This window comes from Mytilus trossulus, chromosome 13 (genome assembly GCF_036588685.1).
Source record: "Mytilus trossulus isolate FHL-02 chromosome 13, PNRI_Mtr1.1.1.hap1, whole genome shotgun sequence".
Lineage (NCBI taxonomy): Eukaryota > Metazoa > Mollusca > Bivalvia > Mytilida > Mytilidae > Mytilus > Mytilus trossulus.
In genome coordinates this window covers 17,246,405-17,261,760 of record NC_086385.1, presented here as the reverse complement: position 1 = coordinate 17,261,760, position 15,356 = coordinate 17,246,405, and the positions used below count along the sequence as shown (strand labels likewise).

The 15,356-nt window shown below is 32.1% G+C and overlaps 1 protein-coding gene across 1 annotated transcript; it reads left to right on the top strand.

Moving 5' to 3' along the window:
- Window positions 1–6,879: 6,879 nt before the first annotated feature.
- Window positions 6,880–13,792, top strand: LOC134694143 (uncharacterized). The gene is made up of 4 exons (XM_063555140.1): window positions 6,880–6,985; window positions 10,178–10,687; window positions 11,752–11,911; window positions 13,660–13,792. The coding sequence occupies exons 1-4, from the start codon at window positions 6,931–6,933 to the stop codon at window positions 13,790–13,792; spliced, it is 858 nt and encodes a 285-aa protein (XP_063411210.1). The 5' UTR covers window positions 6,880–6,930.
- Window positions 13,793–15,356: the final 1,564 nt, after the last annotated feature.

The following is a 15,356-nucleotide window of genomic DNA, read 5'->3' as shown; positions in this document are numbered from 1 at the left end:
AGACGTATGAAATATTTATACACTTAAGTATAATTACCCGATGCAGTCAATGCATGAAATTATTCATGCAAGGTTAAACAAAAGTAAAATCACAAACATACTGAACTTCGAGGAAAATTCAAAACGGAAAGTCCATATAAATCAAATGGGAAAAATCAAAGGATAAAACACATCAAACAAATGGACAACAACTGTAATATTGCTGACTTGGTACTGGCATTTTTAAATGTGGTTTTATAGCGCTAAACCTCTCACTTGTTAATTTATTAAGGATATTATACTACTACAGGAATAGATTGCATAAGCTGTATTTGACATACACAATTTGTATAATTTCTATTCTGGTATCTATGATGAGTATTTTTACTAAATGTACGTGTGAATGTCATGCAATTTTCACATTAACTAGAATTCATACCGGATATTCAGACTTTGTCTACTTCAGATATACGAATCTTGGAACAGAAACAGCGGTCGTATATATTGGTATCACGTTGTCGTCTGCGTCGTCGGCGTCAGCGTCGTTCGAAAACATTTGGTTTCCGGACAATAACTTTAGCACAGTGTAGATACTATTCTGTACGCTATCCGGAAGTCGCGATTTTCGAAGCGAGGATTTCAAACTGGTCAACAGAACGGTTTTGTTTTAGTGCCTTTTCTCATAATCTTTTTACTCCTATATCTATAAAGTGCTTTGCACATCTTAAATGTATGTATAACATCATAAATATGAGTAACTGTAACAAAAACATGCAGTAGAATATAAAATATACGTGTGCATCACACCAACTTCGTAGAAAAAAGTTAAATCGATTGACAATTTTGCTCTCGTAGTAAAAAGCAAATAATCTTTTATTGCAAATATTTGCATCAGTTAACAGTAAAATATATACTGTTTCAATATTCCTACCGTATTTAAGTAGAATGTTCGTATTTCAAATAAAAAATATGTTTTCCTTGAGGATCCCAAAATAAATTACTGTACGATCAGTCTAAAACTGACTGTATTCTAGTAGAGATTTCAGATTTTTTGACTGTATGATCAGTCATGATTTTGAAGAAAAAAACAACAATAAATGGAAGTTTTTAACGACCTTGACTGAAAAACAAAGGCAATTTGAAGGTATATACGTGTCTATGTGATATTATGATTGTGTCCATGGAACTATAACGTGTAATTTCTTTCATCAGACAATACAAATATATTTCTGATGATTTTAATAGACGGCAAAATAATTATATTTTTGTTCCGTCAGTCTTACTTAAAATCAAATGCCTAAAAAGCAATACATGATCCGCTTGTGGACTTTGTATTAGAGTGTCGTTGCAGCTATCTGTTTAACTATTACATTTTTAAAGACTATTTACACCATCTGCCGTTGACCAATTAGTGATAACATACATCAAGCCTGTCTCTTTTAAAATGACAAAAAATAGACAGAGAAAGCTTTGCTTTAAAAATTAAGGTATTGAGGAAAGAATTAAGGTGATACCCAACACTTTAACTAAAATTAATTTGGCTCGTTTAATTTTCTTAAAATTTTGAAAAAGTATTTACTTTGACCCTTTGACAAAAATATAAAAAAATCAAAAAATTTGAACCAACCATTTTATCAGAAAAATTACACTGGTTATATAGCAGTTTGACAAACACTTATTTTGATCATTGAGATGCTTAATACTCCCTTATGAACATAATGTCATTAAAACGTTCTGATGATTTTACAGAGTTATCTCCCTGTAGTGTTAGGTACCACCTCAACGAAATTATACCCCGCCACTTCTATAGTCCATGTTTTGGAAAAAAATAAACCACCAGAAAAACTGAATCATAGGTGCACAATGACATCATTTAATAACGAATATGATGAAGTTTTATAAATACTAGTATATGGTAAGTTTTTGAAAGTTGCATATAGTAAACGGGTACCACCCAATAAGGTAATGGAAAAGTCCTTATCATGGAAATAAAAAAATGATGATTTTTCGAAAAACCAAAATAAGAGGTACACAATTGAATTAAATGATCAGGAATCTGAAAAAGATTCATTGAGTTATGACAAGTGTCTGAAGGAAGTTGTGGATATAAAATAGGTACGCCCAATATAAGGTTATGACAAAGTCCGTATTTTAGATATAGAAACATCAAAAATATTCTCACCAAAAATTCGAAATAGAAGGTCCATAATACATTAACAGAGTAAAAATGGAGCAATTTTAGAAAAATTTAACAATTGGTTTTGGAAGTCACAGTTGGAAAAACCTGATGGGTGCCCCATATAATGCAATGTTCAAGTCCATATCTTATATAAAGAAACCCCATAAAAGATTTTTGATAAAGTTCGAAATACATGCATTCCTTTTTTATATAAATAAGGCCGCTAATTTTCTCGTTTGAATTGTTTTACATTGTCATTTCGGGGCATTTTATAGCTTACTTTGTGATATTGGCTTTGCTTATTGTTGAAGGCCATACGGTGACCTACATTTGTTAATGTCTGTGTTATTTTGATCTCTTGTGGACAGTTGTCTCATTGGCAATCATACCACATCTTCTTTTTTATATTATAATTTATGATACGGAATCCGAGAAAAAACAATTAATAGTTATACCAGTAACGGATTCAGGAAAATTGGGATCCGGCGGTTTGAAACTCTTTTTTTAACTTTCAATGCATTTGTATGGGAACATATATTTGGAATCCTCTTTTCTCCTGGATTGGACCCCCTCTCCATTTAAAAATGTCTGGAAACCCCTATGTATATTAAGTGGTTTATGAGAAGATGCGCTTGCAAAACCGGCGAAACATGTTGTACCGGTCCAACGGACGAACGGAAAGACGGACTTCATTATCACTATAAACCATCGCTTTACAAAGTGGTGTACAATTGAGTGTGAAAGAGGCAGATCTACATCCAAAACAAAGTGAAGGAACTGTGATCAATTATAGGCTACAGTTCGGCCTCGAATGTTTGTAAATTCATGCATTTTTATATAACAATTAAATCAGTGTGTTTGTACAATTGTAAGTATAACGGAGGACATTTCTGAAACTTCTATAAACAAACAAACCTTCTTCTATTTCAGTCACATTCAAACATCATTATACTTAATGTAGTAAGTCGAGTACACCCTATCAAGCTAAAAAATGTTTGAAAAGTTTACAGGATGTGAATTTATTAAAATACATGTGTATTCTTTAGAAAAATGCCATCTTCTAATGTATCGTAAATAACTTTGAAATCACTACTAGAATACAGTGAAATAAAGACTGATCATACAGTTTCAAAATATACAAGCGAGACTTATCGTACAGTGATAAATCCAAACAAGTGTAATTTTCTTATTTCTGGCTTCAAAGATCTGGCTGAAATTTTACGTTAATTTGTACAGTAAGGGTGCAAAAAGATTGTTTTTAGGTTCACCGACTGCTTTTCCTTAGTGATGCACTTGAAAATCTCTTGATTAAAGCAAAGATACGAATAATGAATGTGCTAAATTTAATTATAAACCATTTGTGAATATCGATGTCAGCTGAATTAATCATTAAGCAATGTACAGATGAACATCTTACCGTTTAATATAGTATATCCAACAAATTTAAAATGTGATCCAAAAAGTTCTCGCTTCGAAAATCGCGACTTCCGGAAAGCGTACAGAATAGTATCTACACTGTGTTTAGTATAAGTGAATAGCAATCAATGAAATATAAACACAACTTTTTAAACCACAAAAAAGGAAGGTTGGAATTGATTTTTTTGGGTCATGGTTCCAACAGTTTAGGAATAAGGGAAAAAAGGGCCTAGATAAGCCGTTTCTGAAGTATCCAGACAATAACTTATTTGTAAGTGGGTGGACCTCTCTGAAATTGTACCACAAGGTTTCATATTACAAATGGAAGGCTCGGGTTGAATATGGAGGTAATTGTTTAAAACGTTTAAACATTTTGTTTTTATGTGGTGAACTCGGACACTTCCTGGTGTGTATTTCAAGAAAATATAGAATTGTTAAATATTGGTTGCATGTTTAAAATTAAGGACCAACCCAATATTGTGTATGATGTATATGAAGTTTTATGTATTCTTCTTATGGCAAAACAAATTGGGCATCCAATGAAAGAGACCTTTTGTTTAGTTTAGGTTTAAATTATATATTGATTAACCAAGAATATATGTTGGATAAAAAATTAAAAAAAAAAAAAAAAAAAGTCAACTTTTTTTGTCATCTGTTTTTCAGATTCTTTTTTGGTTTTTTTTTCATACAAATGTATCAACGCCAACAAATACGATGTCACTGATAAATTTCGACAATAGACTATATAATAAGGATTAATTTTGTAATGGTGTTATTTTATAAAGTTGCCAACCAGTATAATAATGTTAATAAAGAAATGTTCGAAAAATGGTTGAATTATTTGTATTTTCTAACCATGAAATAAGGTGGAATGTCGTGGGCCTCAATCCCTTTTGTTGTCTGGGGGGGGGGGGGGGGGGGGGGGGGACTATGGGATTGAAGTCACGCTTTTCGTTATCCAAATTTTATTTTACTGCCATTTAACAAACACATGTATGGCAGACGACACTAACTGTTCCAGTCCCGTAAAATACAATAAACAGTATAAATTATGTCCTACATTTCCGGTAACCAGAAATACCAAATAGAGGTATATACCAGGAAACAGAAATTTTGGACACGAATTGTTGATGTTTTCCTATGGGTGTATGTGTAAAATATCAAAAGGCTTCTTTATTTGATTCTTTGTCTCGTAGCAGTTGCATTTTCATTCACTCATAACAATGGTATATCGAGAATTGAGTTTGCTTTATAATCATCAGAATCTGTGCAGATTATTGTTTACAAAATGCATAAAAACTGCACACGTTTCGTTTATTTTAACACCGAAGAATATAATACCTAACGTAGATACACATATCTTGTCCTATGGAGGGATAAATCCTACTTTGTAAAGAAATACTCTGATTGAAAAAAATAGTTCTCTGAAACTGAAATTATCAAGATGCTAGATTTTTGATTGACAACATATTTATTTCGTTTGGAGGACGTCGGCAGTCCCATGGGAACAAGTTGTGCCCCTTTATTTGCCGACTTGTTCCTTTATTATTATGAGACTGACTGCATACAGAAACTTCTAAGGAAGAAAGATAACAAAAAAGCAATATTCTTTAGTTTACTTTCCACTATATAGATAATGTTCTCCCACTAAATAATTAAAAAATTGTTGACTTTGTTTTACGCATCTTTCCCATTTAATTAAAGATAAAAATTGGAAACAACACGTTTGATCTTTGCATGCTTTCTAAGCGCTTTTCTGGGTTTACAACATATATAGTTAAGACTGCCTCATATCTTGACTAACTTCTAGTAATTGACAATGAGGGTCGGTCAAAACAAAACAAAACAGGTGATTTCTGTTTCCCAATTCTGAATTTTCCATTTCTATACAATATGTAGCAGCATTCCAGCAGCGCCTGCATACAGAGTATATGTCTCCGAATTGATACGATATTTCCTGCACGTATTTCATATCATGATTTTCTTTATAGAAGGTTGCTGCTCTCACAAGGAAGCTATTAAACAAAGAGTTCCAAGTTGAAATCATACCTTTGTAAATTGTACGAACGACATTACGAGTTGGTCGACCAATATGGAATATCCGTTTCACAGGTGCTATTGTGTGTGTTCTTCACATCGTCACAACGATTCCGTTTCCTTTTCACGAATGTGACCTACCGAGTTTGTAATAACATGAGCATCAAGACGGGTGTTATATGTGGAGCAGAATCTGCTAATCCTTCTGGAGCACCTGAGATCAGCCAAAGTTTTGTTTGGGTTCGTGTTGCTTAGTCTTTAGTTTTCTATATTGTTTCTTGTGTACAATTATTTGTCTGTTTGTCGTTTTAGCCACGTCATAGTCAGTTTATTTTCTATCTATGAGTTTGATTGTCCCGCTGGTATCTGTATTGCCCTTCTTTTGCATAAAACGTTCTATATTTGTGTGAAATATTTGTCAATCAATCAACCAAATAGTGGCAGATCTCAAATGAAGAAACTTCTCCACAAGATAATCTTGTTTATCTAATTAGTGGCACGATCAGTAGGGGTGAAGTTGCACGCTCTCAATTCTTATATAATAAATGAAAAATGATACAATAATTAAAAAAAATCTATGATACTGGTTTCACTTGCGATAACACCAGGCCTTGAAGGCACACAAATTTGCTCAGTGCTCGGAGCACAAAAATCATGCTCGAAACATGAAATCCAGCAATTTGATTGGTTGATTTTCGAGTCTGAGTACAAAAATCATGCTCTAAAGTTTTATGACCGTGAGGCCAGGTGTTGATTCTTGTGAGTCTAGTTTTTGAAAACCTACGATAAATGTGCATTTGTCGAAATTGAAGTCGTAATCGATGTAATAGCCCTAATCAGTCATTAATTACTGATGAAATTATGGATTCATGTATACGACACTTGTTTTGTGAAGTTTGATAATGTGCTGGTTGGTCATTAGCGGAACCAAGTTCACCGTTGATGTCTGTAACAACCGAGGAATCAACTTTATAAGGGTCATGTGGGCTGAGTGTAAATATATTGTACTGTCACATCATAATAAAAAAAATATGATTACATGATATGGATGCGCAAAAAATAAAAAAAATTCACATTAGGTTTATGATATATTCATGCATTGATTCAACAATTTGATTAACATTATTTTTCACTCATTTCATATGACTACATTTTCAATTAAAATGCCGTTATGCAAATTTACACGGTCATGTATAATAAATAAAGGCAAAAGTAGTATACAGCTGTTTGATAATTTCGACTTTAGCTGATTATTTATATCAGCAGAGAAAAGAAACAACTTTCATTATTCTACAATAACTTCGGTTAATAAGTAGAAGATGGCTTCCGGTCAAAAATCGTTCCTCTTAAGTATTGTTGCTCTGAAGACTTTAGGTAAGACTTACATTATTTAATTCATTGTATTGCCGGGAGAATAAATGCTACGTATACATGTATACAAAACTAAAAAAGACTTTTCATTTTCAGATATTTTGACCAGCACATTTATTACAAATCATCGCTTCAGTTGTTTCTTTTGTGATGAAGGAAACATGTACAGTAGGTAATATTTGTTGCAAAGAAACGAATTTAAAACACTTGAAGCTATCATTTTTATTATTTTTCATTTTTGTTGCATTATAAAACTCAAAAGTTTCTGTTCATATGAGGTGATTCTGTACTTTTAAAGATCCAACCAATGTGTAAATAGTTATCAAAAGTACCAGGATTATAATTTCATAGGCCAGACGCGGGTTTCGTCTACATAAGACTCATCAGTGACGCTCAGATCAAAATAGTGAAAAAGCCAAATTGTTCTATTATATGTCATTATGTTGCTGTTCTATTATAAAGTTGAAAATACTTTGAACGACAAAATTATTTTACTCGCGTAGGGGTATTAACCATATGTGGATTCTTACAAATTCTCAACAACTTCTGGATAATTTTAAATCTTGGTCTGTTTCTGAAATTAGTTCTAATATACTTTTGATTGTTTAACCCTGTAAACCACAATTCCATATGTAAAATAATATATATTTTTTAGAAACAAACTTTGAACGGCAAAATTACATTTTATGACGTTTACATAATACACGAAGCAATACATGCGATTTTAAAATTTGATAGATGCTTTTTGGACTTTTTTTGTTAAATATTTGTTTATTTTGAGGTTGTGGCACATTGATGACTGCTATATCAATATTTTTGACTTTTTTACCTATTATGTCTGTTTTGTTCACGCATCGTTGGTAATACAAGTGAGAGGTTTAGCGCTATGAAACCATTTAAAAATGCCTGTAACCAGTCAGGAATATGACAGTTGTTCTCTATTCGTTTGATTTGTTTTATCAATTTATTTTGTCATTTGATTAGGGACTTTCCGAGTTCAGTATTTTTGTGATTAAACTTTTAATTAAATAATCATTGAAAACAATTTTACTGCTAGAAGGCTTTCATATGATAGAACAACCTGTTAAAATCTTTTTTCTACAAGTTTAAATCATGTTCCTGCGAGATCATGTTCCTGCAAGAGATAAAAACACGAAACTCCTTATTTTATCTTTGGTTTTTTTTTATTTCTTTTTGTAATGCATCAGAATTGGAATGACACTTGTGTAGATAAAGAGTGCCACCGTCAATTTGCGATTTGATGATGGCAAATACAGTTTCAAGGGCGACGCTTAGTGGAGACATTCAAACAGAAATATGCGGTCGACAAAATCGACGTCGTCAAATTTACAACTACAGTAGTGTTATTCAGATTATATTGCTTTATAAAACGGAGAAAAAAAGTTAGAAGTTAAAAATTGTACAAAGACCAAGGTACGATAAGCATCAGAGAACGGCCCCCTAATTTCGTTCAAATTAAAAGTGACTTGTCATTAATACATTATTTTTTAAGTTTGAAACCTATATTTTTGTAAACATCAATAGATTTTTCAACTTCCGCTGATATTATTCATGGTCTGTTGCTGCAAAGACCTCAAGATTCGCGAAAATGGCCGAAAAATGGCAGTTTCCACACCTTTTTCTGCATTTTTAACTATGAGCGTAACTGGGCGTTTTTTTTAAATAAAAATTTTCTTGTCCCAGCCTCTTTAAAAAAAGGTATTTGATTTTTGCAAGTATTTTTTTTGTGCAGTCAGTACATTGAATTAGATTTAACATTTTTAAGCAAAGAAACTGTTTTTTTTAGAGGGATTGATAAGATATTGACTCCTGAATGGTCCAAAACAACCAAAATGGCATGGCCCTAGACCGCCTATTCAACATTCTTACTAAAAATAATCGTAAAAAAATGAAGAAATAAATGTTATTTTACTTTACATAAGTTATTTAATAATTCAAAAGTATGTTCAGAGCCAACATATTTTGATAAACAGCTTTCAATATAGGATTTTTAATTTTAGAAGGTGTGTCCCTCACAAAATGTCCACTACGAAACGAAGTTATTAAAATTTGCAATAAACAGTTTTATAAAATCAATGAAATTTTTGTTTGCAAGAGATATAAACATTAGGGTCTTACAAAAGAAGTGATGCTTTTATAATGGCAAGTAAATTGTTGGTAAGAAAAATTCAGCACATTAAATGGACCAGAGTGATACCGTATTTTTGTTTATGTCCACTACGAAATGAGTCAAATCTCCTTCAGTATCTGGTTTTAGAATTATGAAAAAATATCAGTGCACAGCTTAATAAATGCTTTGATGAATACTATCAGTCTTGTTACTATTGCAATAAAGGGATTGTGGGGGAAATACAAAACATGCGAATACGTCTCCTACGAAACGGTCCCCTACGAAACAAGGATGGGAGAAAAAACGTTTCGTAGTGGACATTCCACTACCATGCTGTCTTTTTTTAATCTTTTTTTCAATTATATTCGTGCAAAACAAATAACAAGGGTTAGTTTCATGTAATTTTTATTATGTTTTTATTAACATATAATAGGGTTGATGTCAACTACAAAACTTTTTGTCCACTACAAAACGGTTTTGTCAACTACCAAAGGCATCAAAAACATGATGAAAAGTACTGTCTAATCTTTATCGATAAAATTGGTTCTCCAAAAAATGAGATTTTTCTAGTATTTAAAGTCAACAAACTGGAATGTCTATAGGAACCATTTAAAATTGCTAAAAATATTTGCGTTTAGAAGAAGTTTCCTATATTTGTTTGGCTGCAGTAGACCATCCTCATACATGGATTTTCACTTCTTCTCCTGCTTTTTTGTTTTGTTTGTTTATTTGGTTTAATTTAAATTTTTGTCACGATGCTGTCTGATTTTCTTTGATTTTTAGTGCCAAACCTTTAGGAACTTCGTACTTTATTTGCTTTTTTTTTTTTTTTTTTTTTTTTTTTTTTTTTTTTTTTTTTAACTTTTTTGGTATTCGAGCGTCACTGATGAGTCTTTTGTAGACGAAACGCGCGTCTGGCGTATATACTAAATTTAGTCCTGGTATCTATGATGAGTTTATTTTAACTTCAAGTGTCTTTTCCCCTCCCCCTTTTGAGCATACCTCTCGCATCTCTTAATTTAAATGAACTTGATTGGTTTAAGTTTATATTTATTATTTCACAGGACTGGTAATTGAACATACATTTACAACACCAAAAATTGGACATATACATTTATTAACCATCGCTGATGTTTGGCAACACGTTGCTGATATCAACCAATATGGTCTTGATATAAGTGGAATTACAACGCTTACATTTGAGGTGAAGGCGTGTAAAGATGTTAACATCATTATGTCAAATTCAGACGATGGAAACTCCTCAAAGCCAATTTATCAATTTATTATTGGTGGATGGGGAAATAAAAAATCAGCTATTCAAAGACGGCGTGACTATCCTTTAACAAATGGGTCCTTCCAAGCCTTCAAATTCGACACTAGTGACCTTTGTAACTGTGCTGAATATCGACCATTCTGGATCAGTACCACCAACGGTGTTCTAATGATAGGAAAAGGACTTATCGTTGGTACAAATGTTATAGCTGAATGGACCGACCCAAATCCTTTTACTGTAAGAAGAATTGGAATATACACGAATATTGGGGAAGCAGGAGTATGGAAGGTGCAGATAGAAGGTATTATTTTCCTTTTCTTATTTTTTTGATAAATACACCGCACTATTGTAAATCAAATATCTAATACAACTGAACTTTAGAAAAAAAATATTGTTAATAATGTTTGTAGAATTTAATTAAGATTAAACTATATTTTCGGAACAGCAGGGACATGAAGTAATGTTTAATTCTCCTTTTAAAATATGTAACAATTTAAAAAATCTATAAAAAAAAAAGCATTTGGATTCTGTCTTTTGAATATGACGAAATATGCAGCAATCATTCATCCATCCTCGGGTGAATTCGAAACTGTACGTACGAAATCGGCCAATTTATGACGAATGATGCAACAGTGTGGCTATACTGTATTACTCATGTTTTACGATAAGAAAATATCTGCTACCATGGCTATATATATAGTTCAAACAATATTATCATAACGTGTAAATATATTTGTTATTATTATATGTAACACGCCTTATAATGGAGAATAAATAGTTAAATTAGGTATTGGAATTCGTATTAGAGAGGCTTGAGTGATAGCGGTCCTCGGTAACATTTGCATTATATTTTAGGTTTTCAAAGTGCTTTAAAAAAATAATTTATTGTTTTTCATAGATAGATATTTTCACACTTAATTAAACTGTCCTGGTATCTATGATGAGTTTATTTACAACCACTGGGTCCATGCCACTGCTGGAGGAGATTTATTTCCCCGCGGGTATCACAAGCTCAGTAGTCAGCACTTCTGTGTTGACCTGAGTAATCATTGATATGTTTATAATAATAAATAAACTGTTAACAAAACTTTGATTTTTTTAAATACTAAGGTGTTTCTATCTCAGCAAATAGATTACCTTAGCTTTATTTGGAAAAACTTTTAGGATTTTTTTGGTCCTCAATGATCTTCAAATTTGAACTTTATTTGGCCTTTTGAATATTCTTTGATTCGAGCGTCACTGATGAGTCCTTTGTAGACGAAACGCGCGTCTGGTGTAAATATAAAATTGTACTCAAGGTATCTAAGATGAGTTTATTTTTGTAATGGCATGGTCATATATTAAATATTTGAATATATTTTTCAGTTGTGAATAACCTTTATGATGGTCATTTATCTCGATGTACAACAAACGATAAAGCAGTCCTGAACATTTTGTTCTCAAACAAAAACACGTCATTGTTGAAGTGTACTGCCATGTGTGATACGTTAACCTCGTGTATTGGCTTCAACTATAATAAACAGAGGTATGTTTTGTTCTTCTTCATTGCCATTCCTCCGAATTATCTTAGCAGTTGAAAAAGATGATAATAGCCGAACGAAAACGCTGTGAGGAGTAAGGTTCTTCCGACATTTATATCACAGTCCGAAACAGTGGTGTCACATGTACACTTCTTTTAGAGGGATTGACCTTAAAGAAAAAGCTGGGTGGAGTTAGGTACTTAGGACAGATAAATCAAGTGCAATACCAAAATATGAAACAGGGGTGACATAAGCCACATTTTTGTTGTTGTAAATATAATGGAATTTGATGAGACTGTCGTACTAAGTGAGAGGTTTAACGCTATAAAGCCAGGTTTAATCCACCATTTTCTACATTTGAAAATGCCTGTACCAAATCAGGAATACGACAGTTGTTGTCCATTCGCTTTTGATGTGTTTTGACATTCGAGTTTGCTATGTGATTAGGGACTTTCCGATATTATTTTCCTCGGAGTTCAGTATTTTTGTGATTTTACTTTTTATTACATTTCCTTAGCTCAACTTTTTTTAGGGTTCCTTATTAATCGCCAGGTACATTCTTTATAATGGATACCAGTATAGCTTACTGTCTAATTTAAATTGACAGCAAAATACACATATGCTAACGGACTTTAAAATCGCAACACCATTTTGTGACTTTTTTACCAATTAATGATTGATCGTCGTGAAATACGATTCGTGCTTGGACAAAAAGGTTCATTGAAGTCGCTCGAACTTCTTTACATTCATTAATGATTTTTTTCAAAGTTTGTGTATCTTTTCTCTAAAGTTTAAACTGAATAATTGACACGTAAACAGTAATGGGCGGAACAGAGGCCGCATCAGAACTCAAACACTTAAGAGAGATAAGACCATAACAATCAAAACCAAAAAAGTAAACAAAGACTCACAAAACTAAGGGACATTTACATCAACAGTTATAAATATTAAATAAGAAACAATAACTCTGTAAAAATCAGCTTAACGTTTTGATCAAATTCTATTGTTTATGAAATATTTTAAAAAGCTTCTCGGTGATCAAAATTTGTGTTTGTTAAACTGCTATAATATCCTATGAAATATTTCCGATAAAGTGTGTGGTTCAGATTTCTTTACATTTTTATGTTTTGCTAAAAGTTCAAAGCAAATAAACTCATCACAGATACTAGGATTGAAATTTAGTATATGCGCCTGATGCGCGTTTTGTCTACACAAGACTCCACAGTTAAAAGGGCCAAATATTAGTATATACGAAGTTAAACAGCTTTGAGGACCATTAATTCCTGAACTTTTGCCAAAAACAGCTAAGTAAAATCTATTCTTGAGGTAGAAAAGCCAAAAATGGAAGTTTTGTAAACAGTTAATATGTAATGTTAACCATATATAGATATTGGAAGATGTGGTATCAGTGCCAATGAGACAACTCTCCATCCAAATAGCAATTTATAAAAGTAAACTAATATAGGTCAATGTACAGCCTTTAACACGGAACCTTGGCTTATAAATGCTAATTCAAACACTTGTCAAACACAGAGGTGCTTACTACTAGGCTGGTGATACCCTGGGGGAATATAGATTTGTCAACACTTGAAAATTAAACGAGCCAAATTAATGTTATTCAAGGTGTTTGGTACCACCTTTATGCTAAATTATATAAAAGCAAATACTACCTAAAGATTATATTTTATTTACGATTTAATTTATTGGTTTTAGCTGTGAACTAGTAGCACTAAGCCCTGGTGTTGTAAAACAGATCCCAAAGAAACAAGAAGAGGGTTGGAGATTTTATTCAAAGTGTTACAGATACCAAGGTGCATGTCTTTGGTGCTACTTCTGATGGTGTTCGTCTCCATCAAGAAGAGTTTGGTGTTACATCTGATGAATGAATATTATTTCATTCGAGTGCGACTGATTGTCAGTCGACTTGGATTTTTTTTTTATGGTAAAAGTTACTTTATTCGAGTGCGACTGTTTGTCAGTCGACAAGGATTTTCTTCTGGATGATAAATATTATTTTATTCGAGTGCGACTGTTTGTTAGTCGACATGGATTTTCTTCTGGATGATAAATATTATTTTATTCGAGTGCGACTGTTTGTCAGTCGACAAGGATTTTTTCTGGATGATGAATGTTACTTTATTCGAGTGCGACTGTGTGTCAGTCGAAATGATTTTTTTCCTAAAGATAAATGTTACTATATTCGAGTGAGACTGCTTTTATAATAAGTATGTGTAATATAATTATGTAACTCTTAGTTTGATGTATATTTCTATGTTGTACATAAATATGTAATTTCGTTTATGCAAGCTGTCTTATTTTACAATGAACAAATTTTGAAATGAAATATGAATATATTTTACATGTTTGTATATATATATTTATTGTATATGCTGCTAAACGCATCTTTGGGTACCCAGTCCACAATTAAGGCCCCCTCTTGTTGTAAAGGGGTCGTTTCTAGATATATAAAAATATGTATGTCTAATATCACCATTTAAAAAGCAAAATTAAACCAACTTGTTCAATTAAACAGCTTGACCTGGAATAAAACTTATAGAAACCCTTTATCAACGATAACAGGATTCGGGCAAAAATCGGCTATCTAGATTTTTTTTAATTTCCAATTGCTGTTATTTTTTTATTTAAATTTCTTAGGAAAATCCTCCTTTTAAAAGGCCTCATATCTGGCGGAGAAATATGTATACATCACAATGAACATGATGAAACAATTACATTAGATGTATGTTTCACTATAATGCTTTATTCTGATTGGCTATAACTGCTCATCATGTGTTATTTCTTAAGCAATTGCATTACTCAATAAAACTTTTCATTCATGATAACACTACGAGGTCCCACAATAAAGTGCACATGTGAATTAAATAAAAAATTTATAAAATTCGTGTTTTCATGATCCTAGATAAAAAAAATGTAATTATAAGGGTTGTAAAAGTGTTAACCGTGCCCACTTTTTTTAGAATGAAACGCTTCCGCGCTTCATACAAAATGTACTTCGGTCAACGCTTTTACACCCCAATGAAGTTACATAAAGAAGCATTCAATTCTTAAATGTACATCACATGTGAAATAAATCGATGGTGAATGAAATCGTTTCAGTATAAAATAGAAGATCAACAATAAGCATTACACATAATGATTTATAGGTTTATAATTTTTTTCATTAACAATTGAAATATGTTTTTCCAACAATTGTAAATGAAATAAGATTGAGTCGTTCCACGCTTCATTGTATAGTTCATTGGAAACAAGGACATGTTGAAGAGTTCGTCATGAATATTTAAATATAGTTCTGGCTCTACTTTTCAAATGTTCATGAGGAAAAGTGATACCTGGTTAGTGACTGTATATGACATAGAAATATACAGTCGACGTATTTTGATTGCTCAAATAGAATCAGTCAAGTATAAGATGTTTTATTTTTTATTTGAA